This window comes from Tribolium castaneum, chromosome 9 (assembly GCF_031307605.1).
Source record: "Tribolium castaneum strain GA2 chromosome 9, icTriCast1.1, whole genome shotgun sequence".
Lineage (NCBI taxonomy): Eukaryota > Metazoa > Arthropoda > Insecta > Coleoptera > Tenebrionidae > Tribolium > Tribolium castaneum.
Genome location: NC_087402.1, coordinates 9,884,256 through 9,911,899, shown reverse-complemented (window position 1 = coordinate 9,911,899; position 27,644 = coordinate 9,884,256). Strand labels below are relative to the sequence as shown.

The following is a 27,644-nucleotide window of genomic DNA, read 5'->3' as shown; positions in this document are numbered from 1 at the left end:
AATTTTCTTCTCATTGAATTAAACGCAGTCCCGAATGTTAGACTAGAGATTAGTTGCGATAAATTATTCACGACTCACTATCGAACACTTGGACTTGAAACAGCGACTTGCCAAATTATTTGCTTTGATGAAGAAGCAAAGTCCTTTGTGACGTAATTTTGCAACCTTTGGTTTCAGTGACACAACCCGTAACAAAATAATTATGCGTCTGCGAAACAATAAGTAGGTTTCTCATGGCGTATAGTTAATTTATGCATTGTGAGCCGGCGTAAAAATATATTTTTTCACCTTTTGTCACTGATTTACGAGCCAAAAAGAGAGTTTGTTTACGGTCGAGGGGAAAAATGGATCGCTTTGTGAATTAAAAAAATATTTGCATATATCTGAGCGCGTTTTTACGTCATTGTACGCGGAATTGTTGCTCTAGTTTGCACCATTTAACACGCTTTAAAATTCTGTTAGTAAACTTTTCCCCTTTCTCTGGTCGGGAATAGAACTCAATTAGTGTTCAAAATACGTTTTAATTAACTGGGATCGATTTTGTTTTATTCAAGCAATGGAAACCTGTTTCATATGGTTGAGACGTTCCGGGTTTCGGAAAATTGTAAAAATAGTATTGTCTTTGGTAAAGCACAGAGGGTGGAATCTCCCGGCCGCCATTAATTAATGAACACACACAAATAACGATTTAATTGTATCTTGCTTACGGAAGTGGAATGAAGATTTCGCGTGACTGAGTCGAAAGACACAAACGGAAGCGATTCCATCTTAGTTTGCATCAGGCAAAAAACGGAAATGGTAATTAGCTACTTAGGCCTCTGCGTGTTTGGAGCCATTACCGTTTTATCGATATCGAAAGTAGTACGTATTAATAAGAGCCATTTATTTTCAAATAGCGAAGAGACAACACAAGATTGCCATTAGACTGAATAACCTTCCAGGAAGCAGTCCTCCATCCAATCACACTTGGGCCCCGATGGGCCCGACCCTGTCACCCAATATTAATTGTTCTTTGGAATTAATGGCATTGTTGGTGCCTTCGGATAAAACACCTCGATCTGTCACGGTGTCAGCTTCCACACAATATTATTACCGCTGGGAGAAGTGCAGCGAAAATCTGGCTTAGTAGCCGTTAAATGTCGTATTTTTATCGCGGAAGCCTTCACGGTCGAGTTGAGTTATTTGCTCTGGATGGCGTTCTGTTAATCTAGTTAAGAATCTGCAGTTTCATCTGCGATAAGTCGCTTCAAAGACACCAACCATTAGGCGAAATAACCCCGATTAACCGCACAAGCAAGGTTGACACCGCATTATTTCCCTACTAACGCAAATTGCAGACTTGCATCCGGGATGATACGTCGGAACGGAGATGAAGTTTCAGCCCTAAATGACGACGCCATTAGTTGATGAGGGGTTGTCGATATCGGGCCGCAGCGGCGTAACTAATCCCAAGCTTGGCAAAGATTAAAAAAATGGGATAAACGGGCCCATATTCAAACGTCGGGGTTCTTGGATGATAAATGAGGCAGGTTATCTTCGATGTATAACTTGTACTTCCTTTTATAGCTCTGAGATTTGAATAGATTTGAAAGGAGTTGCTTCTAGCCGCGAAATTTGTTTTGATGAAATGGAAACGGAGTGAAAAATGTTCAATTTTGCACTTTTTCCATCGGCTAGAGTCAAGATTGCATCTTTGAAGGAAATAAATTAAAAGGCAGTTTGAAATATGCTGGTATTGAAAGAGTAATGAAATTGGTTCGGAATCGCTCCTAGAAATGTCGGCCTTGAAGTCTTTTACCATCCCGACAAAATCAATTACTCGGCAGAAGGAATGCAGTGAAGGTTTGTTGCGGATTACTGCAGTTGTAGTAAAGCATTGGATTATAGCAAAAGCAATCATTTTGTGTTTTGCGCCGTATTTAGAGCGTACGTAACGGATTAATGTTATCTGCTTGCTAGAGAAAGATTATACCTAATAAAGAAAGTGACTGGAAATAATCCTGATCGATTTCAGCCTGTGCTAAAACATTAGCTTGATTATTTCACTACCGACTGCGCCAAAAACGCGAAACTCTCATAAAACAACGCATTCATTACGATTTTTGTTTCAGGAGGGACTTACGAAAAGAGAAATGGTATGAAGGAGCCAGATCACTTCGGTGAAACGGTAAGTCACTCAGTGTTGCCGGCTCAAAAAATAAATAAATAATATTGTAGCAACGTTTTCTTTGTACACATTAAAGTTTTACAACAGATAATAGTGTTTAAGATAAGCAACCCTCACAATAAGATATTTTGACAAGGGTGACCCGAAAATATTTACGATACCGATCGGTTCGTCTGAAAGACTACAGCTTTTCTACAATAAATCACACAACTGTTCAAGAATTCTTGCGGTTTGGGCAAATATATTAAAAATTTAATGGTGTACAAAGAAAACCTTGCTACAGTATCTGTGAAATTATTGCGTCAAAAAATCAAAGATCTAAGTTCAAAACCGTGCTTAAATGTTTGAATAACACAATTCTCTACCGAATTCGGGTTTATTTTTGGAAAGTTTTACTCAAAACGAGCCAAATCGTGTGAAACGGAGCCTATGTTTCACAAACTTGTAAATTTTAGACTGAGAAACGTGTGCATTGTTCGAAATATGCAAAACTATTGTCAATTTCGTCATTACGTAGTGATTTTTAGACCCGCTTTAGTCAACTTTTGAACGAAGATTTAGTTTTTAGCACACAAATACTCTAATGTTTGATGAAGACAAGAAGTATGTGTATATCGTAGGCTAATAGTAAAATTAGGCTTATTATAAAAAGCCTAGTCATATTGTGAACGTCTGGACAAATTAATAAATGTAAGGTTTTTAAAATGCGACTGAAAATTTTAGGCGTATTATAAAACGCCTAATCAGTTTTCGTCTTATTGTAAAATATCTAAGGTTCATTTACAATATGACTGAAAAGAACCTGCATTATTTATTTAGGCGTGTTATAATGCAAAAATCAGTAGGTACCATTGAAATTTATACTGTAAATATTAAATTTATGTTATACATTATCGGTTTAAAATACTGGATGACACAGAAAATAATGTCTTCATTAATAAAGGGTTGTATTATCAAGAACTATAAAAAATTTACGGTGATAATGGATAATAATAATAATAATAATAATAATAATAATAATAATAATAATAATAATAATAATAATAATAATAATAATAATAATAATAATAAATAGACTTTATTATGGGCGAAGTTTAGCCGAAGCTACTCCAACTTAACCCAAACAATAAATACTGGAAAATATGTAATTATAATCGTGCTTAAATTATAAAAAATCAATGTGATAAACAAAAGCAAAATTTTTATTAATCTTCTATACACTGTTTATCTGCTTACTTAAAAAGAAAAAGTTTTTAACTTTTTTACGAAAACTGTTTATAGGAAGTGGTTTCAAATGCGCATTTAATTTATTGTAAACAAAAACAGCGTTATACTTAAACGGACGATGAAACATGGCTGAACAAAATATGGTAAGGACAATAAATTAGGAAATCTTAGATTAGAGTCGTGTATATTAAATTTATATTAAACTTTTCTTTACCGGATTTATTACGTGTTTAAATATAAATAACGTGGGTCTTAGAACGGAGCCTTGTGGAACGCCTGATGTAATGAGTATAGAAATAAAAATTAACTTCAAAATCAAAATACTACAGGGTGAATTATTATAACTTCCCTTATCAGAATTTTTCCAGTTATTTTTTAGGGATATCAGAGGGTTTTTGTCGACGAATAAATTTCAATTTGGGGTGCAAATTTACTGTTTTTTTATTAAACTAACTAACTACAATAGAAGGTGGAATTTTACAAAATGCTTGATGGTGTTTTTTATTCTTCTACAAAACGACTGAATGTAACCAGTTATTTTCTAAGTGGACAATATTAAAAACCATTTTACATTTAGACGAAAACTTGTTCTAATACGCCTAAAATTTTCAGTCTCATTGTGAAAACCCTATATTTATTCAATCATTTTCAATTTGCTCAGACATTAATTTACCGTTTTTTGGCAAGAAATCGTCAGACATTTCAGCCAGTCACCACCAACTTGGCATCTGCTGAAGTTTAACATTGCGTTCAATTCACGATTGGGATCACAAACTACTAAAAAACAGTAATTTCCTTCTTGTACTTGGTCAAAAAGCGCCTTGGTTTTCTTCCGGTTCTTGGCCGATATTAGCCTACGTGACCTAAGCACTCGAGTGACACGAAATTCTTTCGCGAGTATTGAACGACTGTATCCCGTTTCTGATGGGAAAAACTACAACTTGTGGTTGGGAAGGAATGAGATGCCTTGAAGGGCTTGCGGTTTAACAGATTCTCGGTTAGGTTACAAAGGCACTAGACCGAACACAGTGTTGAAATAAGAGAGCGATTCGGGAGAAATAATGCTCACTCAATCAGCTAATGGACTTTGCCGATTTGAATTTTAAGCGAGCTAAACAGTTTATACCGCCACCTAATCTTTCGCTATCGATTTGGCGCAAATAATTTACCTTGGGAATGTTCTAAATGATATTGTCTTAATCACGAAAGTCGTGCCCCATTAAAAGCCAAAGTATCGTCTTGTGTGCAGCCGAAGCGTGAAATTTCTGCTCTTATTACACAAAAGCGTGCATTCCCTCGATTCGACTCGAATTCCCAAAACTCGCAACGATTGAATTCGAAAACTCAAAACAAACTTGAATTGCTGATGAAGTCACCGAGGAAAAAACGCAGTTTCAGTTATGCATGAATTTACCATCGCCAAGGTCAGGCGCAATAATAAACGTTGTCTTGGAGCAGATCAGGTCGCCCATGGTGGAACACCCGCGAATCGCGCATACCTCAGCAGGATGGCCTTGAACTAGCAGGATGGCACCAAGGTCACCGTTTTCCGGCACTGTGATAAGTGCTTTTCATTATTATTTAACAAAAAAACAAAATCAAAAAATTCCACGTTATAGAAAGCAAACTGTTGGTTTTTTGAGTTCAGACAGCGGCATAGTTTGAATCATTGTGAATCAGCCGCTTTCGCGGGACAATGAGGCGTTTGGTAGTTATCAGCTGACTTGTCGGAAGGATGGCAAGAAAATGTGTTATGTGAATACATCGGACATGAGATAAGTGCGCACCAAATACAAAAGCTTTAATATACCGAGCGTAGGATTTAAACGCACGGAGTGAACAATGGGGCCGAGCTAATTCCCATTTTAATTTGCATGATGATGTCGTAAACGGTTGTTTTAATTGTGTGTAAATGTTGAGGAACAAAAAGTGGTAATTAGTGACGCGTGGTCACCGTCTTCAGGAACTTTCGTTTCTGGTCCAAAGGATCGAAATTATGCAAAATCTGTCAGAAGGAACACCGGTTATGTTCTTTTTAACGATCGAGGATCGGAGGAAGCGACATCAAAGCTCTGGTAGCGAGTTTTTGATCTTTTGTGACTCGACGAAATCACACACATGCTCTTTCGCAAAAGACTGATAAGGCAACATTTACGCGTGATATTACCGTAAATTTACATTTCTTTCAAAGCTTTCGGAAAATGTGTAGCTCGCTTACCACTAAACATGAAATTTGATGAGATTTTTCGATGGAATTACATTTGCTTTGATTTCTGCTTTCACAAAAAACTTTGAACGAGTTCGTCGTGTCTAAGAATTTGCTCAAGTAAGGGTCGTCAAACTCGAATCCGGTGGAAACCCCCCGAGAGTCGCTAAAATCCGTTGTTTTTTGCTGTTGTTTTCAGGAATGTAGCCTTCCGGTACCTAAGAAGGCGCATTTTTATATTCAATTTATTAACGGAGTCGTTCAACCCACAACGTCTATTTTTGGAGTCGTTCGAAAGTCGCTCCAGTCGCTCGAAATTTCGGAGCTTTAACCAAATTCCGGCAGCGTGGACGTGAAATATGATAGCTGGGAATTATGGGCTCGGACACAGAGAACGACATTTGTTAGAAATGATTAGTTTCTTTTCGCGTTAAATGAGACACTTTTTGTGGATGGTGACGATCCCAGCAGATTCGAAATTTAAATCGGGCATTATGTGCACAACTAGGGCGTACCGCGATGTTTTATTAAAACACACCTTAATATGCGTCACGTTGATAGACGCTGAGTAATAATCATAAGGCACGTCGGAGACCCGGAACGTGGTGCTAAATACATATGCAACTGGGTTATTAAGCCGCAACAGCAGGGGGCACAAGATGCAAAAATTTATTGTTGTTTCTCAAGCCGATTGCAGGGAATATTCAGCTGATGCGGCCTTTTCTTCCCCTCGATTTGACGTTGAAGCTAGATTGATGATGGATCAATGTAGTTTCCGAGCACAATTAATTACGTCCCATCGTTCCAGGTGAAACGGGTCCGCTGGTGTGGAAACAGCAAAATCGCCATGTTAAATTGAAAGGAATGCCAATTTTTTCCCCAAATCAAATATTTGTCCTCAGCTCTAATCGCATTGTCAAAGATTGGAAACTAATTTATTCCCACGATAAAAACCAAACGTTTATTGACGTCGTAAATTTCAATTTTAACACCTCGCTCATCCGCCGGAGCAAAAGGAGCGGATTGCCGATTATTAGGGAAACAGGCGCGACATTCTCTTTTTTTCGGACAGCAAAAAATGAACTTTATTAAATCCGCTTATAAGTGAAGCGCGCGGGAGGAAAGTTTGTTCGAGTTACATCCGACAAGAATGCGTAATTAAGTCGGCGGAAAAATTGCAATTTTGTCCCAATCAATTTGTGTGAGAGTTTTGAATAAAGATTTCTTGTGGGTGAGCAACGCCATGTTGCCGCCTAGCTTCCATATTCAGCACTGAATCTCCATTACAAATGCGTTACACTCAGCGCGAGCTTTAATTTATACTGCAACTTTCCACATGGAAAAATCGATCACTAGAGCAGGAAAAATTACGCAAAATGAATGTTGCCCGTGTTAGGGGTCACTTAACGAGCCCTAACTTCAAACAAGTTAACTACATCCAAAGATCATCAAGGGGAGCTCAACTCCGACTCTTCAATAATGCGAGAGTTCCTCGGCGAGACTCTCGGGTCCTTTTTATATAAATTTAAGAGTAGGTACTGTAATAATCTCTTTTAGGGACGCCATCAAAAGTTTTCCATTTTCTAAGGTACACAAGATAATCAGCGACCCTCGAGAGCAAATCATGTCTTACTTTCCCGAAATCCCCAAATTGTTTCACACAAAGAACGCGTTCATAAATTCAGGACTCTACTTGTCAAATTTCGCACGTTTTTAATGACGACATTAATTATCCCGTTGACATCGCGAGTTCAAACAGCGCATAGAAATTTACGACGGCTTCTGCGAAATTGCAGAACGCCGTTAATTATTAACTGTATGGAATTTCAAAATGTAATATTTGCGTCTATCAAGGTCCTGGCCCACTTTTTACCAAATAAAAACCCAACGAATTATCCGAGAGAAGGTCAGATGCTATTCGATTATGAAGAAGTGATTTGCATGTTGACATTCGTAAAAGCGGGCGGAGTGACTGTCCATTCAAGAACCCAACACGATAAAAATCTCGTGTTGGCTGAATATACATGGGAGTGGTCGTGCTTTATTGCGCATTCATGTGCACTCAACGACGTAAATAATGGCCAGTGATGTTTGGCCCGGGAGCAAAGCGACAGGAAAAACTGGAAAAGTCGCCAACTCAGTCCAATTCCCAAAAATTACACAAAATTCTTCTAATTCCACCGGAATTCCTTCATATTTTTTTACAAGAAAGGAAACATTTTAGAATACTGAACAACCTTACAAATATTTATTATTCATAATTATAAACAAATAGTGGGCCTGGTGGTACTACGGAATTTACTAATATACTCGTAGGTTGAATGATTTCCTATTGTAATAAACTGCATTCTTGTATTAACAAAATTCTTTGCCCACTCTGTAAACAAAATACCAAACTACGCACCTAATTTGTAAATCAAAACGTCATTATTTACCTTATCAAACGTCTTGACAAAATCAGTCAGATAGAATTAACTTGATGACCATATTCAAAACCTTTCTCAAGGTAATAGATTAGTTGTGGTCAAGAAAAACCATCCTGATTTATGCAAATCAGATGTCTGTAGGCCCTATTTTATTTCTTTGCAATAATAGGAATAAGAAAACGATTTTTTTAATATCAAGAAAGATTCCTGTAACTTATAAATAAGTCGAATAAATAATGAATGTGCTTCGTGATACTCGTAGATACTAAAAACACAAGACATCAAGAACTTCGAAGGAATGTTATCAAGATCTTTGCTAACAGAGGCTTTCAATCCTAAAATACCATTAGAATCCCAATTGCTAATAGAAAAGTGATGTTAATTTTGTTTAATTGTACAGGGTGTAACGAAAAGATAACAGGGAACCTCAGATCAAAATAGAGCCATTTAGCCCAACTTACCTCTATACTAAGTTGTACCGTCTAAAAGTTAGAGGAAGCCAAATTTAAAAAATTATTTTTGATTCTTTAATAACTTTTTAATGGAATAATCGATTTCAATGAAATTTGGTAAAAGTAATTTGCTATCAAAACCATATGTTTTTATACTGTTGTTTTTGTTTTTTCTTGTTTGTGAAGTACTCACCAATCAACAATTTAACACATTTTTTGAACAATTTTCGTAACATAAAATTTTTGTATTATTGGAGTAAAAATTATTTAAGTCGATGTGTCAAAATTTATTATTATTGGATTTAATTTTTTTTAAGTTTGGCTTTAGTTCCTTTATGTACGTTTATGCTAGATAGCAATATAAATAGTTATTAATTTAAACCTAAAAAGGCATTTTTTTACAAAATTCAAATTGTAATTTTTTTAAAATCGTTCGATTTCTACCCAACTCAACTAATTTAATTCTACAATATCGTTATAGAAAAACTATCATTTAAATTATAAGTAAAGTAATACGAGTAATTAATGCATTTTTGCATAATGCATTTTTACTCACTTTTACATAAATTATTTTTCTATTCGAAAACCAAGGCCGATATAAAAATTTTATAAGATACAGAAAGTGTTTAGAAACAAAAGGTCTTTCGAATAAAAACAGAATTACACCATTCAAATAACGTGTAACAAAAATATCTTCTAAAATGTTTTCAACAATTGATAGGTAAGTTCTTTATAATAACATAAAATCAAAAAAATAACACCAAAATATGTGGTTTTGATGACATAATACTTTCGATTATTTTATTTAGAAGTTAATAATAAAAAACAAAAATTATTTATAAACTTTAGCGTCTTCTAACTTTTAAACGGTGCAACTTGGTATAGGGTAAGTTGGGTTAAATCGTTTTATTTTCACTTGGAGAATATCTTGTTCCTTTTTGTTCATTTTTTTATTACAATCTGTATTATCTATAATTTTAATTGCGAAAAATCGTTTGAAAAATTATCTTCATCACACATGACACTTGTATACGAATTTTTATTTTCATGGTCCTTAAGGAATTTTCAAAAGGACCTAGCGTCAGAAGGATACGTATCTCTAGATACAACAGGCTTTAGATTTTGATTTATATAATCTTCCTATGTTAACTGAATTTCGTTACATCGTAAGAATTAGTTACTTTAAATTGTCCAAGTAGTTTTTTCTTTTCACGAACTAATTTTAATAACTCTGGCAAAGACTACTTGGAAAAACAAGTAGATCTATAACTCTTATTATTAGAGTAGATTATCGCATAAGATTTATTAAATAATTGGTTTAGAAAAACCGACTGTTTGCTCAAAGCATTATTAAGGTTTCGTTGTTATAGAACAATGGTAGGAACCGGTTTACAGGACATTTTAATTGCCATCAAATTTAATACGAGATTAACTTGACATTTGTAAATGAATTTTAAATGGTAACTTAATTCGAATTAGTTCAATTCTGAATTAAATCATAATTTCGCTTTCTATAAGCTAGAAATAATAAAATTTAAATGTATTTAATAGCAAACGCCGATATCTGTGCAAGTACTAGCTTTTGTAATTTAGTAAAAAGACTCACCCTGTAAGTTTTGCCAATTAAAATATTGTATAAACCACGTGAATTAATTCACTTGGTGTATAAATATCTATTAAAATGCGTCACAACACAGCAAATTTATTTTAAAAATGTGTCTAATCGAAATATAATATTTAAAAAGAAACACTGTAAGTAAGAAGCTTATTAGTTTTCGAAATGACCCATTTATGGTACTTAAAATGTGCATTAATGGTGGAAGTAAATTAGTGTTCGTGTCTATTCCGGTTTCTATTAGTCGAATGTTCGTATGTGGTTATTGCTATTGCCACTAATTATACTCCGATAGCTATATTTACGAGTAATGCCCAACTAATTGAAGATGTTTTCCGATAACTAGCTTTATTACCAGTTGGTAAAAAGCTTCAATCTCGATAAATCTAGGTATTTTTCAAAATCATGATTGGAAATTCCGTTTAATTTTTCAACCTCCAGTTTCGCAATAAATTTTTCGAATGCATGAAAGCATCCAACTCTCAAATTTGTAAACTCATTGACTACTAATTTCTGCATCGGCGAATGAAATTAGAACCAGTGCCTTCGTCGCTCAGGCGTGGATTATGTCAGAGGGTAGCTTTCACAAAGAAACTTCAAGAAGCAAAAAAGCACTCGAAGCCCTTGTAACTTCCACCGGTCATTGAAAGCTTCTAGTAAACGTCTTGGAGGTGAAACAGAAAGTTTGTTTCGTGGCAAATTGAAGTGAATTTTTTGTTAGAAAAGTCGGTAATTAGAGTCGCTCCTGCTAGTGTTAACTAACCCAGTTCTTGGAGAGTCGTGATTTTTCTCTTTAGTATCCTTGTATTAAAAGTTGGAGTGTTTGTGTCTGGTCCAGTGTTCGCTCTAATTACTTCTTTCAGAGCGAGCTTCTGAAGAGGGGGCCACGTGATGTCGGGCTAAATATACGACGATGTGTGTGTATTCCACCCAATTTACAGTCGTTTCGGCGCGTTCGGGAGAAAATATCGCTGAAAAATCGTTCGATCGATGACACGCCAAAGAGACACGAGTAATGTATAAGCCGTCAGATGCCGAAAGCGATGGAAAATCATTCGAGCGCAAATGGGGAGCTTTGTCAAAAAGCACGCGATGCGGAAAAAAGCGACGGAATCGCGGACAGTGATGAAAATCTAATAAGGGACCGTGAGTGTCGCGATTTTGCAGTCTTCATCGACTCCAGAGCGGACAAGCTGCAGCGGACGCTCAAATGGGCCGGATTCAAATTAGTAAGAGAAAAGTCCTTTTTTACCAATTATAAACTTCAATCGAAGTCTCCTAATTAGTTTTCATTGTTTTCGACAGATTATTTGCATATTAATGGAGAACGAATTATTTCCGAAAACTTTGCATTTTGTTGTGCTCGAAAAAACAAACTAGGCACACTGCCAAACGCTCCACCTAAACGTGTTTATTTTCAATTAAGTCTTGCAAAAGTCGGATTTGCACAGCTTGTACCAGTTTCACACAAATAAATAACTAAAACATATGTTCTTCAATGCGACACCAACTCCAACTACTCACAAGAAAATAAATGTAAAAATGTTATTCGGAGGAAAATCTTGCATTTTGGTTAACGACCTTTTTGCGTGAGTTTTATTGGCGATTTTGCCTTTAATTTGTCCCTGGCTCTAAAAACGAGCACAGAAAATGTTTTTCTGATCTGATCCCGAAAGATAACTGAAATCGAGTGTCTCTGGCGAAATATAGCCAAATCCCCTAGACGCAAAAATTTGTTGGGCAAGTAGCCAACGAATCCGAGAAAGTGTCTTAGCGGAAGTGCGTTATGAATAAAATAGGCGGGTTAAACACCCTTTAACAGGTGTAAATATAGACCGTCTAGACGACGTTCTTGTCTAGCCTCTTCCCGAGATTAATGTAATTGCATGACTATTATTACAGTGCAGGCGCAAAAATAGCTAGTTTGCGGTCGGTCATCAGCCCCATCCTTTATGCAGGATCATTGGTGTCGTGTGTGACCGAATCGATAATGGCCATAATCTGTTTTCTTGAAGGATTTTGCGTATCCGTGTCGGCAATGTTGACTGGGTCTGTTCAGCTTATCTCCACCTGTGTCTCCCGGAATAATCCGGGAGCGCGTTTAAAGGTCATTCTTTGAAATAATACGACGAAAGGCCGAAAAAATTAACTCTTCGGTCGTGTTAAATCTTCGGAACGCCGCTTTTCAAGGCATAAATTCACTTCCTAATTCCGACCGGTCGGGCACCAGGTGCGAAGGAATTTCATTTAGAGAAAATTACTTTGTTATAAACGTAAATTATAAGTGACATTATGGTCGAAATATTCATCTCGTCAAAGAAAAAGGATCTATAGGAAGTGAGGGCTGTTGTGAGCACAAGGACACTTCTCATAATAAAAGTGTTCTTCACTTCTTGCAAGGATTTTCAACCTAATCCGGGCGAAATAGGTCGCATACACCAGTAGGAAAATAAACGAGGCTCGGTGGCGAAAAATCACCGGTGATTGACCAACAAGCAATATAAAACTTCACGAAGCGGTTCGAAAGAAATTCCACTTTTACTTGAAAGTCGGTTCTAATTATGACGCTTTCAAACGACGACAAATTAAATCATCAAAAAAATTTTAATTAGTCGAACGGAGGCAGACGCGAAACACTTCAATTGGAAATTAAAAATGGCAAAATAACACTTGAAGCGTGATTTAAAAACTGATTTATGATAAAAATTTCACTACATGGGATTCGGAATGCGGTAATAATTGTGTTTCATAAATTGTTAGTGGTCATTTCAGATTTTGAAAAAATCTAAATAAGTTTTTTTTAACTCTGCACTTTTATAAACCCCATATAAGTATTGGGAGTTCTAATAATAATAGTCGCCTGAAAATTTGTATACAACTTTAACCTTTTAGGTCCTGCTTAATGAAAATACTTTCAAGATGGTAGCACTTCCGGTTATACCGGAAGTTCCTATCAACTTTCTTATTTTAAATAAAGCTATATTTTTAATGCGTTTTTGAATTGCTGGAGTTATTGTAAGGCAGTTTTCATAAGCATTCCCTATACCTAAATTTAGCCGCTTAGGAAATATTAATGGTTTTTAATTTTTTTTTTTTGGATTTGCAGTTTTTTAATAAACTAACATTTATTAAATCTATTTTGTTTTCAGGGGATGGATAACAGAGTTTATCGTTTAAGTTTAATCAGAAATATTTTTATGACAAACTATGCAAAAATAGTTGTGGTTAGTAAGAAATTTCCTACAATGACAAAAAAAAACAACAACTTAAAAATTATCATAGATAGTATAGGAAATACTAATACAAATCGATACAGAACAAAATTCTTCTCCACCTAATTAAATAAAAATTGGGACATTCCACTTGAAAAAATTAAGTTATGGGTATTTGAAATTGTCCAAACTTAATCTTAAAATTTGTGTGTTTATTAATTTCATTTTCAATTTTGAACACACTGAAGAACAGATATAGGCCTTTTTTTAATTCTCCAAATATGATTTCAAAATCTCTAAAACTTAGCGAGTTACCGATTTTTTAAGGTGCAAATCCAAAAATTTTCAAAAAATTCTAAATATCTCAAAAACGGTTAAACTTAGGTATAGGGAAAGCTGATAAAAACTCCCTTAAAATAACTCAACTAATCCAAAAACGCAGTGAAAAACATAGCATTCCATTTAAAATAAGAAAGTTGATAGCGACTTTCGGTATAAGTGCTGGCGTCTTGAAAATATTTTTATTGAGCAGAACTCAACGGATTTTGACTGAGTACCAACATTCAGATAAATATCTTTGCTAAAACTTTCAATACATTCAATGTGGGTTTTAAACGAAACAATCTTTAGAACCCTCAAGAGTTCTCAAAAGTGAAAGAGAGCGTCAAAAGTTTTTTTATTTTTGGCGAGATTTTGGTCGATTTCCAAAGAACTTATCCGGAAATAACTCCGGAACTGTTAGATTTAACCCCATTAGGTTTATTATCTTTGAAAAGCTCTTTTAATTATTTATCGTTTGACAAAAGCATCGTCTTGCGACTAATAGTTTCCCAGAAAATTGCCAATAACACGAAAAAACTAAAAAAATTTATGTGTTGGTAACTTGAAAACTATCGAAAACGTTAATTCACATAAAAATAGTTCTATTTTTGTAAATAATTATAGTAGTCACTTCACAGAGGCAATTTTAGTTTTTCACTAAAAAATTCATAACTCGAAAACTAAAACCCCTAGAGCAAAACGGTTTGTAATCATCATATAGATGAAATTGTGGTGTTATTTGGATTAATTTGAATTGTGTATTTTACAACTTTATCTAACTACATATTAATCGGCGGTTTAATCGATCGCTAATAAATTATCCTTGGTGATATGTCGCCAGTGTTCGAAATTTATTAACTGGAGCAAGAAAGCCGATTAATTTTTTCAGGTGTCTCAATTTGTACGGGATTTTGCGACCTGTACCCCTACGAAAACGAGTTCTTTTGATTGATTAAGAAAAAACGGAATTAGATCCGTCCATTGTTGGTATGTCAATGGAGTTGAATTTTCCATTATGTTCGCGCTCAATTTTGCTATTTCGGGTGAAAAAAGGTTGTATCGATGTCAATCACAATGAAAGGGGTAATAGGACGAAATGAGTGTTGAAATTTTCAATTTATTTCCACCTTCCCGTCATGTCTGTACACCGCAGCTTTAATAAATTAGGCAATTTGAGTGAAACGCTTGCATTATGAGGGTGATAAGTTAATTACGCTAGGGCCAAACACGCAACTTCATCAATTACTTAAAGAAAATAGCCGAATTAATAAGACGGAATCTGCTGCGCTGGAGTCGGGATGAATACGAGTTTTGTTAAAATTGACACTTCCTGGTAGAGATTATCCCCGCCTTTTGAAACACGATATTTTTAGAACGGCCGTCAGCTCTGGGAGCCGAAGACCCACCATGAACCGTTTACTCGAATAATTTGTTCCAGATCTGAAAAATCTGGTAATCTTATCTAAGGCATGCTATTCTTGTATCTTGTCAGATAAATTGTGTTTTTTTGAAAAATTGAACGAGACTGAAAGTGAAGGTTGGCGTGAATTCTTTGCGAAGAATCCCGTCCGAGCAATCCGACCGAATACCAATTTCGCTCCATAAACTCCAAGGGCACAACTCGTTGAAGTTAATTACCATCGGATACAGTCCTGTATGATCGGCGAGTCCTCGAAAACCAGTCGCAGTCGCAAATCGTTTCACCTAAACGACGTCAAAATTGGAATTGTCGTCCGACTCATAAATCTGTCTGCAAGTCGACGGAATAGTCCATAACACACACGACGCTGAAATTTCTTCTCCAGAGGGGCAGACATCAGAAAACAATTTGTCCGTTGGCAAAAAGTGAATTTCAGCCACTTAGACACGACATAAAACATGCGAAGCGGCTGATGCACGACAAGGGGCGGAGACGCCAGGTCTTTAAGGCATCCCCGGGGACCCTCTCCTGCGGGGAGTCCAGTTAACAACGTTTGTCACTAAATTATGAACACTGTTTTTAGTTTACAATTTAATCATTTACTGTGTGGTGAGTGGTGCTGAGGTTGATCGAAAATCGATGCCTCCACATAAAATAAACCGAATCTGGAAAAGCCACAACTTGGAGGAGTTCATTCCGGTTTATTTCTTTTATTGCGACTTGCTTAAGCTTCGGTCGAATTTTTATGGATTATCCATGCAAATTTGGCGCCAAGGGCCACACATTTGTTGCGATTATTTCCGCGAAGGATTTTCGTCGATTTTCTTAATCGAAGTTATGGCACTTTTATGGCGAATTGACTTAATTTTTTGGGTTTCTTTTCAGAGAGCTTCCGCTGCCGAGAGATTGGTTAAATGTTTATAAAACTTAATTATGTTTACAATGTAATGTACTTGCTCTGACTTTTATTAGCATTCCGTATTTTATTATTATTTACAATTATTACTGCAGCTGGAAAAAATGTGTGGAAAAATTCATTACAAATCTTAATCAATCCAATCAAAGCGTTAACTGTGCTGTCGAATATTTCATAATATAGAATTTTTCAATAAATCATCGCCCGATATAATCTGATTTATATTCTTTTAGAGAGCGCTGTTTTTATGGGTCTTTTGTTCTTTCCCCTTTGAATCTGATACTCGTTGCGATAATCCAGCTTTAGTGGATAATAAATTTGAGTTTGAGTTATTTTCCCCTAGAATCACACTTCAAATTGTGAACTTAATTCATAGTTATTATACCAAGGCTCTAAAGTTTAATTTTTTTGTTTAATTAAAAAATAGAGTGTTTAGCAAAGATTGTGTTTTATTGATTGGTCGTTTCCACGGCTTCCGCCTCCTAAACAAGTGTTTCACGTTCAGGTGTCCTTTCCTCATGCTTCGGGCGTCGAAAACCTCAAACGTTTGTTACCGTCCTAATTATAACACTCCAATTGATCAATTTGGTCTCTCGCGTATTATAACGAGCCGCCATGTTGGCGTTTAATCTTTCGATCTCTAAGTGAATGAAATGGCACTGTTGCATGCAACTTGTAAAAATGCTGAGGGTGAAACCGTTCGCATGCATAATAAATCAGTCATTCGTGTAAAAAGCGAAAAAGAAAGCGCCATCCAGTGTATAAATCTTGCCAGTATGTGGGGATTTGTTTAAAATCCTTTCGAAAAACACAAAGTTGTGCTAATTATCGGAGAGAGGGCTTTTAAAAGTGCGCGTTTTACGTAAATAATTCAACGAGATGGATGATAAAACTTCGAGGTGGGTAGATATATGAGCAGTCGGAAAGTTAAGGGATGTGAATTCTTTTTACCTTTCTTCCTGGCGACTTCTTTATCGGACCTTCTAAGAACAACCGGATAAAAGCGCACATTTAGATTCCGAACGCATTCCTAAAAACTATACAATGCAGAGACGACCAGACGATAGACTCCATTGTTCCCCAAGAGTCAACACAACTCATTTCAAAAATACGGCGCTGTTCCTAACCGAAATGCCCACTTTCTGACCTCCACAGGAGCGCTTTTCGATTATTGCCTCGTACAAAAAATATCATTATCATTGAGTCAGACGGTGCTTATTATTAAAATTCCTGCTTGAACAGTGCTCTTTATTTATTTTGTAATATTTGGATTTGCGGAATGAAGCTTTTTGAATTAATGTCGGAGCTTAAAAATGAAAAGTTTGTAGGGTGGATTTATTTAGTTAATTTAAATGAAACAGAGTGCATGCATAAATTATATTCGCACACATTCAGGTGGAAAACACCTTTGTTTGCTTTTATTTAGAGACCTTCGGCTAACCAGTTAACCCCTGTGAAATTATTCGATTAGGAATTTTATCCGATCCGATTTAGCCGCTTTGTTTGAGTCGGTTTAAAGGGTGTCGAAAGGGTTGGACCGAATTTGATTGAATTTCTTGCATTTTAAACAGCCGAGCTTTTAAAAGTGGGTATTTCACCTCTTGATGCCTGAAGAGATTACTTTCCCATAAAGCACTTAAGTACGACATAAAACTTTAAATAATTGTCTCCCTATCGTCGTAAAAGCGTAACGCAAGGATTAAAAAAATAACGACTTTGTGCCTTAATTATCCGACGTGAAAAGTTTGTTGTTACATTCTTTCAATGTTAGTTTGCTCGAATAACTTTTGTAACGTAATCCCTTCGGCGACTCCTTTAATTTACATTATTTGAAGCTATGATAACAAATAACAAAAATAAAGCTTCCGGACTTTGGCGTGATTGGATTACGACGTCACTCTTTCGCTCTTTTTCCAGTAAATAAAAAATAAGACAGAGAGGTAATTAAATATCATAGAATTTGATCGAGTTGTTCCTAAGGGGGGTAAAATATCCACGAGCACTGCATGACTTCAACCCTTATCAGTAGACCTGCGCACCCTAAGTGAAATTCGTCGTTTCGTTGTGACGGTGGTTGCGTTAGTGTGTCGTCAGTTCTCGCTGGGGGTTGTTGAGCGTCCGGTCGAACCCTTCGAAGACACGTTTTTTCTGTGATATGTACGTGAGCACTGGTATGATTTTTAATTATTCACCTAATTACGTAGTGGCTGCTGCAACCGCTGTCGAAAAATCTCTGTGGTATTTTATTGAAATTGTTCGAGTCTCACGGGAACCTTTTCCATTTCTAAGCATTACCTGTGTCTATATACATAAATCTTCCCGCTTAAATTGTATGTCTACCTGCAAAAATAGGACGTATTTGGATTTCTTCTTTTATTCACGAAGAAGGCAGACAAGGAGATTGGTAGACGGCCCGTGCAATATTTACTCTCCATTACTGATGTTTTATTCTGTTTACGAGGCCATAAGCTAATTAATTTATCGAATTTCCGGCGATTTTTTCCCAGTCCCCTGCTCTGATTTATTCCGTGCCAATCCTTGGATGATATCTCTCCTATTGGCATTATTAGGGTATTTCTGTTCAGCACGCAAAGAATTTACATATTTGTGGTCAGGGTCGAGACGAAATTTTCATTCAATTGCTCCACCAAATTCCAGATATTTCAGCAATAGAAATGTATTGCACAGAAGGGATTTAAACCGGAATTGTTTTTGGCATGTATCTTTTTAATCTTCACAAGGCATGAAGGAATACGTTTTTTAATATTTTTTGTTCCCGGTTTTGGATGCAGAATGTGGCGCACACGATTTTTATTGCATTTTTTACATTGAAGTAGTTTTCTCATATCTGTCTTTGTTTCAAACACTTTTTCTCTTAAGAAGATTGCTCCGAATTTGTCCCGGATCAGAGTGCTATCGATTTCGCTTTATTAAAATCCAATTCATCAATCGCCGGAAAAATCTACTCCTGGAGTCAATAGGGTTGCAAAACGAATATTTTTCATTTCGCACACGTAATTTATTGATTTTGAATTCCGTCAAGGTTTCCTATTCTTTCTTCCATGTGTAGAACTAGAGTGGATTCGTGGCCGGGCTTTGAATCAAATGGAAAATGCAAATAACGGGAAAATGCGAAACGAAAATAATTAACATTCAATCAATGGTAATTGATAAATAATCCGTGTTTGTTTTGCTGAAACCTGAAACATTTTTTCAATTGAATTTCAGGACGTAGTCGCGGAAGCCAGGCAATTCCGATATTTCCGGTTAGAATTTTTAGATATTCGACGCAACTTTACTCGTGTTGACTTACAAATATTCCGCGGCAGGGGATGGTTTTGCGTCATAATGGCCCAATAAAATATTAATAATCATGTCGCACACACCGGTAATTAGCGATTTTATGAATTCGGCTGTAAACGTCCGAAATTAATTTTACTCTCGATCTTGTAAGCCATAAACTCATCATGAATTGCCACCGAGATGTCTTTGCCATAAAAGATTAACGATACGAGTCATATGGTTTGAATGACATTTTTATGAGTGATTCGAGCTCGTATGGTGGTAGCGTTTAGGTTGATGGTCTCGGCCCGAATTTTTCTTTATTAAATTTTCATGGTGACGTCTCGAAGATACGAAGCCCGGCTTAGATAAAAGCTTTTGTTTCTGAATGTTTTTCGGTCGATTTTTGCCCCAAATTAATGAACTGAACGAGACTAATAATTCCCGGACCATCAATTATGCAAGGAGCTTTTTGTGCCGGATTTTGGCTTTGAGAATGAGATTGACACTTTTGTCCTTTTCTGATCATTATTTTGCGAAGGTTTTCCATCAAGATTCAATTAAATCTGAACGTTTGTGGGATTTTCCAGTTGATGTGTCCGCGACCTCAACCACCTGTTTGTCAGAGAGGCAAATTTTTTCGCCATATACATTTTTCAGTGTTTGTAACTGTTGTGGCGTTGTTAGTTAAAAATTCAGGTCTTTTAAAAGGAAGAAAGCAAACCACCTGTGAACTCCCACGAACTTTACTGAAAATAAGTTGTATTCCGTCGTATCACGCAACACCTGATGTTCATTTCAGTGGACAAGGAAGTTGCGTGTAATAACCCAATTGGCCCTTTAAATCCACGAGATTCGGGGCCGAAGAAACTTGGGTTTTAGAACACGTCATGTTTATTTAATTGCAAATTTGTGGAAAATAAACAGATTCCTGGCTGTGTGGCGCTCTAATCCCCGTTTTCCTAATGTCCAAATTAAAATAAATGCTAATTTGGTTTGCACATGGAGCTGCTGCCGCGATTTTGTTTATTCAATATTGCGGTTTGGGCAAAAAGAGGTTCTTGCCCCAGAGGCACGAGCCAAGATGGCGCCTGGAAATCGTTTTTTTATCCACAGAACGATACGCGGATCGTGAGCTTTCTTTGAAAATATTGGAGAGTTTTACATTGCAAATGGGGCGATATATTTTTAGACGTTCTTTCCGGCGGACATATCCTTTTGTGTGCAAAAACACACGCCGATAATTGTCGGATTTTGGCCAAGTTGCAAATTAATCACCGGAAAAAGACAGCGATTGCAGTGGTCAGACGTCCGATACACTACCAAACAAAATCCAACAGGTGTTTGTCGGCCCTTTATCAGTGCATGCTCATAAATCCGGACTGCTGATGAAGAGGTCCCTCGATAAAAAATGTTAGCCTGCGTTTGCCAACCGGCCGATCCGGGGATTTTCCGGCGGTCGCCGGTACCTTTAGGTGCCCCTCCGCTAAAAATAGGAGCCGTTCCCAAGCCCGGAAGAAGTGTCCGCTTGACGGCTCCGGTCATCACCGATCCGCCCGGATTTAACGAAGAAATGAGGACTAAACACACGAAATGTAAAAAGGACACGAGTGGCTCGAGTGATAAGGATAAATGTAGTGAAAACGGTGACTGTGATAAAGAGAAAAAGAAACTGAACGATTTCGAGAAGGTATTTTTACGTAATTGTTGTGTGTTTGGCTGTCGAACTAATTAATTATACGGTAATTAATTAGTGACACGTTTTCGGTTTTAATTATTCATTTTCTTTTTTATAAGAAAGGAGCGGATGTTCCGACTCCATTATTCCCCTCATTTTTGGTTGAGTTAATTTTAATGCATTATTGAAAAGTGTTTTATCACTTCAGACCACGTTTATGAGTCAAAAACTTTCCTCTCTCTCAACTTAAACTTATTATAGTGTTGACTGAGACTTTGCAGCAGGGTAGTGGATTAATTGAAGTTGTGCAAATATTTGCTTATTACTCTTAAAATGAAAATTGGCTTTGTTTCGCGTTTTGTTTTCGAAAAATACGTCTGTGCTTGTTTTCCTCCCTAAAGAAAACTTTTAAGTTCATTAATCTCTGCCGGGTGACATATCAAATTACTGTCGCGTAATTTTTAACTTGCTTTTGCGTTTTTCCGTGTTTTCCTTTGAACCGCCTTTTGGAAAAACTAGTCGTTTGGCTGCGGGTCAAAACACCCTTTCTGAGTGAATTGCTTGTCCCAGTTTTTATTCGAACGACAAACAATAAAAAAATTATGTTCCGGGTCCCCTCTTTTATAGTACACACGTAAAACATGAGCGACAAGTGGCAGTCGCGACAACAAGTCGAATTTTTCGCTCCGCTGAACCCATTTTTTGATTTTTACTCCTAGGTTTTAAAATTCCGTAGCTGGACGAAATTTGATACATACTGACAGCGCAAAGGCGAAGTAATGAAATTTTATTATTCCGAACGATGTTTATTGCGCGAAGAAAAACGGTCTACGGGCAATTTCATTTTCGGAGCTTTTCTATATGTTTTTCTACAAAATGTCTTGAATAAAAGGAATTTTTTTGCAGTTACCGGACGGTGTGCAGTTGACATTAAGCGAACTGCGCGAGATGGCCTGCAGACAACAAGCGCAGATCGACTCGCAGCACCAGCTGCTGGCCGCGAAAGAGCAAAGATTGAGGTACCTGAAGGAGCAAGAGGCGCGTCAGCAGCGAGTTCAGGCCGAAAGCGAGCGCCTCCGGAGGCTGAGGGACCGCGTCGATGCCCAAGAGCTCAAGCTGAGGAAACTCCGGGCGCTCCGGGGACAAGTGGACCACCAAAAACAAAACAATATATCTCTCAGTAAGTGCTGCGCATTTTTTGCGGATTATGCTCGATTTATCAGAGTTATTGGACGGCGCCATTAATCATCGGTTCGTGTGTTGAAATAAATGGCGAAACAATGGTGATTTGTGATCGGGAATGAAGGAATAATGCGAATTTATGGAGTGACAGCTTTAAAGTTCATATTTAAATGTTCTTTTTTATTTTTTCGCTCGCGAGGCGAGGCAGTTTGATTTAAAAGCTCCAAATTTGACGTTTTACATGACAAATTCGGGAATTTCCAACGAACTTTTCAACTTTTGGAAGAACGGTTCCGTTCAATGTCTCTCGAAACCACGAAGTTTACAACACATTAATTTTAACCGAAGCTTTTAGATTATTATGAACTTAATTTCAGCTTTGTTCGGGAATTGAACGAAAAAACAGAACGATTCGTTTAGCTTCGATTTCACAATAACTACGACACGACAGAATAAATTAGCTTTCTGAGGGATTACAAAATTATAATTAATCTAGACGAATATTAAACTGTCATGACTTGTCTAATTTAAAAATTTCCAAGAAATCCACGGACAAAACAGACAATGATTTATCCCTCACTGGTGGTGACATTTTATAATGTTGCGTTTCAAACTGAGGGTTTTATTTTTCTCCAAGAAATGATTTTGACCGGTCTTCCGGCTCTTTAGCTCCACATTCTTGTAACCGCCGGTGCACCGCCTTGCAGACACATTTGTTTCGCTCAGTTCTCCCAAAATGCGATTAGGCGACATAAAAGAACCCGCCTCACTAATTCTGTTATCCTTTTAACCATTTTTTCAAGTTTTTCTTTGACTACCTTTTTATTCCACATTTTCCCACGAGCGCCCGTCCTTTATAACATTTTTTAATCCTTTGTGAGGAAGAAATTTGTTATTTTAAACTTGGCCGCTAGTATAATTAACCCAAAAACACAGATGTATGTGTGTTAATAGCCTGCAACATAATAATAATAATAACAAATAAAACAAACGTAAAATCACGGTACCGTTTGTTTAATTGCATTATATAAAACGTGCTTGTGTTGGCAGATTTTAAATAAACTTTCCACGTTTCTGAGAATTTTAACCTGCAGTTGTTTTCGATTTTCTAATCTTTTCCGAAAACGATTTCCTGGCAATTAAATTTGATTGCAAGTGTTTCAATGCTGCTGTCACGAACAAAATTCATTTTTCGTTCAACTACCACCAACAATAATTTTACACAAGTCTGGCGACAGAGCGTAATGGTTCATTATACACCAAAATTTGAAAATTTCGTCGCTAGTTGAAAGTCGTGTTTGCCACCTTGACGCCATCAAAACTTCGCGTTCAATTTTAATGAAGAAATTAACTCGATCCACTCCGATGAATAATTGATACCGTGCGAACAATCAAACATTCACTATAAGATTACAGATAAAACCGAAATTTAATTAAATGAAGAGCGGCTTGTTGAATCTAACTCGATGATGAACGGGAACTTTGCCCGAAAAGAGGGATCGGGGAGTCGCAATAATTAATTACTTTCTCTAGGGTGAGCCTTACAGTGATAATATTTTATTACGCCACTTGGCGGCATCGGACGATTCGAGATGCAACTTGTTTGTTTATTGAGCCATTACAGCGGTAATTAAACCGATAAATATTTAATTTCTCTGAAAAAACTAATTGGTGCAGTCGGTAGGACTGCAGCCTTTTTTCGGTGATTGAAGGGTCGCAGTTGGGCAATTTATTTCGTTCGTTGTGTACAATTTGCTAAAATAGGGAATATCGGTCGGGAAATAACGACGGAGATAAGTAAAATACGGTCCGCCGACTTGGAAAGTAACTAAACGACAAGAAAATAAATTGCAAGTCGTCTAAGACGGATTATTGGAGCGAATGTTGTGCCAAGAAGATAGTTCATCGAAAATGAACAACTGCTTCAAACATCGGAGTGTTTGGCTTTTCTTGTATTACTCAGATACGCAACCTTTTGGAATTAATCACGAGAAGGGTCAGGTACATCCAAGGTAATTACCGTTCCTTGCCGGATCTGGTCCTTAGGGACCATTATCCCTTTGGTTTCCAGAAAATCTGGCAGAGTTTATGGTGACTGACACAATATTACATTTAAGTAAAACATCTGCTGGATATTTTACTTTTGATCTACGCTCCAGAAACACAAAAGCAATGCAAATGCTCTGTTGTCACTTTGAGACAACTCTGTTATTCAATAACAGACAATAACAGGGCGTTGGGAATAGCGCAGTTCCGGTTGCAATCACAAAACGTTATTTATTTGGCGATTGTTAAATTAAATAATATTTAATGTATTTGACTGGTGTTAGGTCGACCATGCGTAGCAAGAATTTATTACGTTTTCCAGTATTTTTCTCATCAGCTTTAATGTTAAAAGTGTATTTACTCTATTAAAATAAATATGGAAAATAAGCCGCTATACCTGGAATTTGAGTAAAAAGCGTACAAATTATAATTCGTCAGTCGCTTTGAAGTTTTTGACCAGAGCTTTTAGCAAATATTTCGTATTTAAGGGAGACTTGAATTTTTAATTGATTTAAATATTTCGGGCATTCCTTCCAGATTCGAGCAATGTTGGGGCAAAATCATTTTTAAACAGTTTCATTTAAAGTTAAAAAAACTGTCTTTGACATTGATAGAGTCAAGTAGAATCAGTGTTGTTTTTGCTGTTATGCCTATCTGTCGTTAATAAATTGGAAGACAGTTTTTCTAAAAGTGGATATTAATTTTATGAGATAATCTACTTTGTTATGTCATTTTGGGTTCCGATTAAGAGCTATACAACTTCTTTTCCCACGTAGTTTTCGTCAGAATTGATAAAATTAGTTCGTGAGAAGAAAGCACTTTAAAGCAACTAATTCTAATGAAGTATACGAACCATTATGGAGATTATGTAATTTGAAGTCTAAAAACTATTATAGAGAGTAGATATCGCGTATTGAAAAGGACATGCCCACTCTAAGTCCTTACGGAAATTCGTTAACGACAATAAAAATAATAATTTATATCCTAATGTATGTGCAAATTTATTTATTTGCAATTTTTTTTTAATCTAGGTTTGAGTCAAATAATTCTTCAATTGATCTTTCGCAGTTGAAGAATATAATGAATCTAACTTTAACTTTTCTTTTTTTAACTGTAATTGAGGTTTTCTATGGTATTTTAAGATTGAAAGTCTCTGGCAGCACAGGTTTATATTTTCGTATCACGAAGCCCATTCATAATTTATCCAACTTATTTGTCACTTTTTCAGATATTTGGAAAAATAACTTATTTGTTCTTATTTTCAAATTCAGTGATCGTGAAAGTTAACTCCCAGCTGTTGCTAAGCTTTTTGAACTCTTGCTATCCATACAAATAAACAGGCCTGCAAACACCTCATTTACAAAAATCATAACGGCTTTTCTTCAGGTCGTTCAGCAACAACCAGTCTGTTTCTTTACTAGTAGAACTTTACAGCGTGGTCAAAAACTGGCGCACCAACTCAATAGTGTGTGGTAGAGAACTGCTTACATATAAAAGTAAAAATAGTTAAAAAAATCCTCTCTATTAAAGTTATTGATAAATAGCGAATTTTAGATAAATGATATGTGGCAATGTTGTCTAACAGTCGTGATTGCAATAGAATTTGATCAACAATAAAAATAAATTATTTTTGAAACTGTTTTCTAGGAGATAATTCCCATTGTTGGCACATCTACACATTGTGCTTTTTTTGATAAATTTTATTTTTTTAAATTAAAAAAACTGCTAAAGTCTGATAGAAAATTTAAAAATAATTATTCATCGTTTTGTTAGGGAACGAAACAGTGTGAAACATGAAAACATTAAAACATAATGAAGAAGTTAACACAATAAGTTAGTAGCTCCAGATTTTTTAAAATATGACTTAAGGAATTTTTTAACATTTTTCCCGTAATCTGCACTTGCTTCATAATAACGTAACACAATAAGTTAGTAGCTCCAGATTTTTTAAAATATGACTTAAGGAATTTTTTAACATTTTTCCCGTAATCTGCACTTGCTTCATAATAACGTAACACTGAGTTGGTGCGCCAATTTTTGAGCACCTGTATAATATTACCGTTTTCGAAAATGGTCATTAAGTTAACTGTACTCATTCTAATTTTGTCAAGACGTTTGATAAAGTAAATCATGAAGTTTGGTCTTTTTTTATAGACTGATGGGTAAAGACTTTTATTAACATGAGAATACAACTGTTAAAATAGAAAATTGCATCTTTCAATCTGTTCAAGAATATACGACATAGTAGTCTACTACTTTTTAGTATGTTTATAAATGATATTTGTATGGATGTTTAGTTGTCTAAAATTTTGCTATTTGCAAGGTGGTAAGTTCCGTTAATGTTTGCTTTCTCCTTCATTTAGATTTAAATCAGATATAATATGATGGTGCCAGACAAACAAAATGGATTTAAATATTAATAAAATAATGCATTCAGATAACATTTGCAGGACTACATTAACAGATGATTAATTATTGATAATATACGTTCGAGAATATAATTTACGAAGTAAAGGATCTGGGTGTAATTTTAGATACTAAGCTTAGTTTCAATTTCCATATTCAATAAGTAGTCAATAAAGCTGTAAGATTGTTGGGCCTAGTTACGCGCAAACTGTATCACAATTTATCAGCATATCAATTATATTTCTGTGTATTACTTCAAAGTGTATTGAAATATGGAAGCATTTTTTGCTCTCCGAACCACAATATGTTCAAAAATGGTTGTTCATCAAGTCGACTATGGAATTTAAATTGAATGTGCCGCTTTGTCCAAACGACTCTTATGGTTTCTCTGTCAAATCTTTGAATTAGCTTTTTACTTAATTGTTTAAATTTTTCGGCACAGTTATTTGTCATAATTTGTGTTTTATATTTACGTAATTTTTGTTGTTGTGTATTTGTGTTTTTGTATTATTTTGACGGATCTGTCACTTTGGGGGCATTCACAATTTAAATTAAGCGGCACATTACCTCCAAATTTTTGAATACTTTGTACATATGTTGCAGTTATTACACATATAAAAAGCATCGAATAATAAACATTAAATTTTTGAGAACATTCTAGGAAAAGAGTATACAGAGGGAAGAACTCAATTATTCAATATGGGAAGTATTTTATTAAGGATGGACACGTTAGAGAGACGTAGAACTATTGTGGACCTAAGTTGAGTGTATTTATAGAGCGGTGCTATCCAAGAAGAACTAGCAATAATACAAAAGTACATAAAACTACCTAGGTAGCCAACTCGTATAAGCTATCGACTTATGTAATAATTACAACGTTTTCATGAAGGTTTGAATTCGATTTAAAATTTGTCTGCTATCCAACGTGAAACGTGCCTTCATGCCTTCCCTTCATGAATTTAGGTTTGAAACTTTTACATTATTATTTGTCATTGGGAGTAGAACATAAATTCAACTGTTAACAGTTTTTTTAAAAAAACGTTTAGAGCATTTGCATAAAATTTAACCTATTTGGGGGTTCATTAGTG

At 35.9% G+C, this 27,644-nt stretch overlaps 1 protein-coding gene across 7 annotated transcripts in view; it reads left to right on the top strand.

Moving 5' to 3' along the window:
* The window catches only part of ASPP (Ankyrin-repeat, SH3-domain, and Proline-rich-region containing Protein), a 112,075-nt gene that overhangs the window by 71,644 nt on the left and 12,787 nt on the right, over positions 1-27,644 (top strand). For 4 of the 7 annotated variants that reach the window (XM_064359172.1, XM_008194547.3, XM_015978858.2 and 1 more), the window contains 2 exons: positions 2,112-2,167; positions 21,829-22,102. In XM_064359172.1, coding sequence (XP_064215242.1) covers positions 2,112-2,167; positions 21,829-22,102 — 330 coding nt within the window. Of the gene's footprint in view, positions 1-2,111; positions 2,168-11,040; positions 11,323-17,972; positions 18,134-20,584; positions 20,935-21,828; positions 22,103-27,644 lie in introns of those variants that run through there. The other 3 variants (XM_008194549.3, XM_008194548.3, XM_008194552.3) reach the window with 3 other exon arrangements.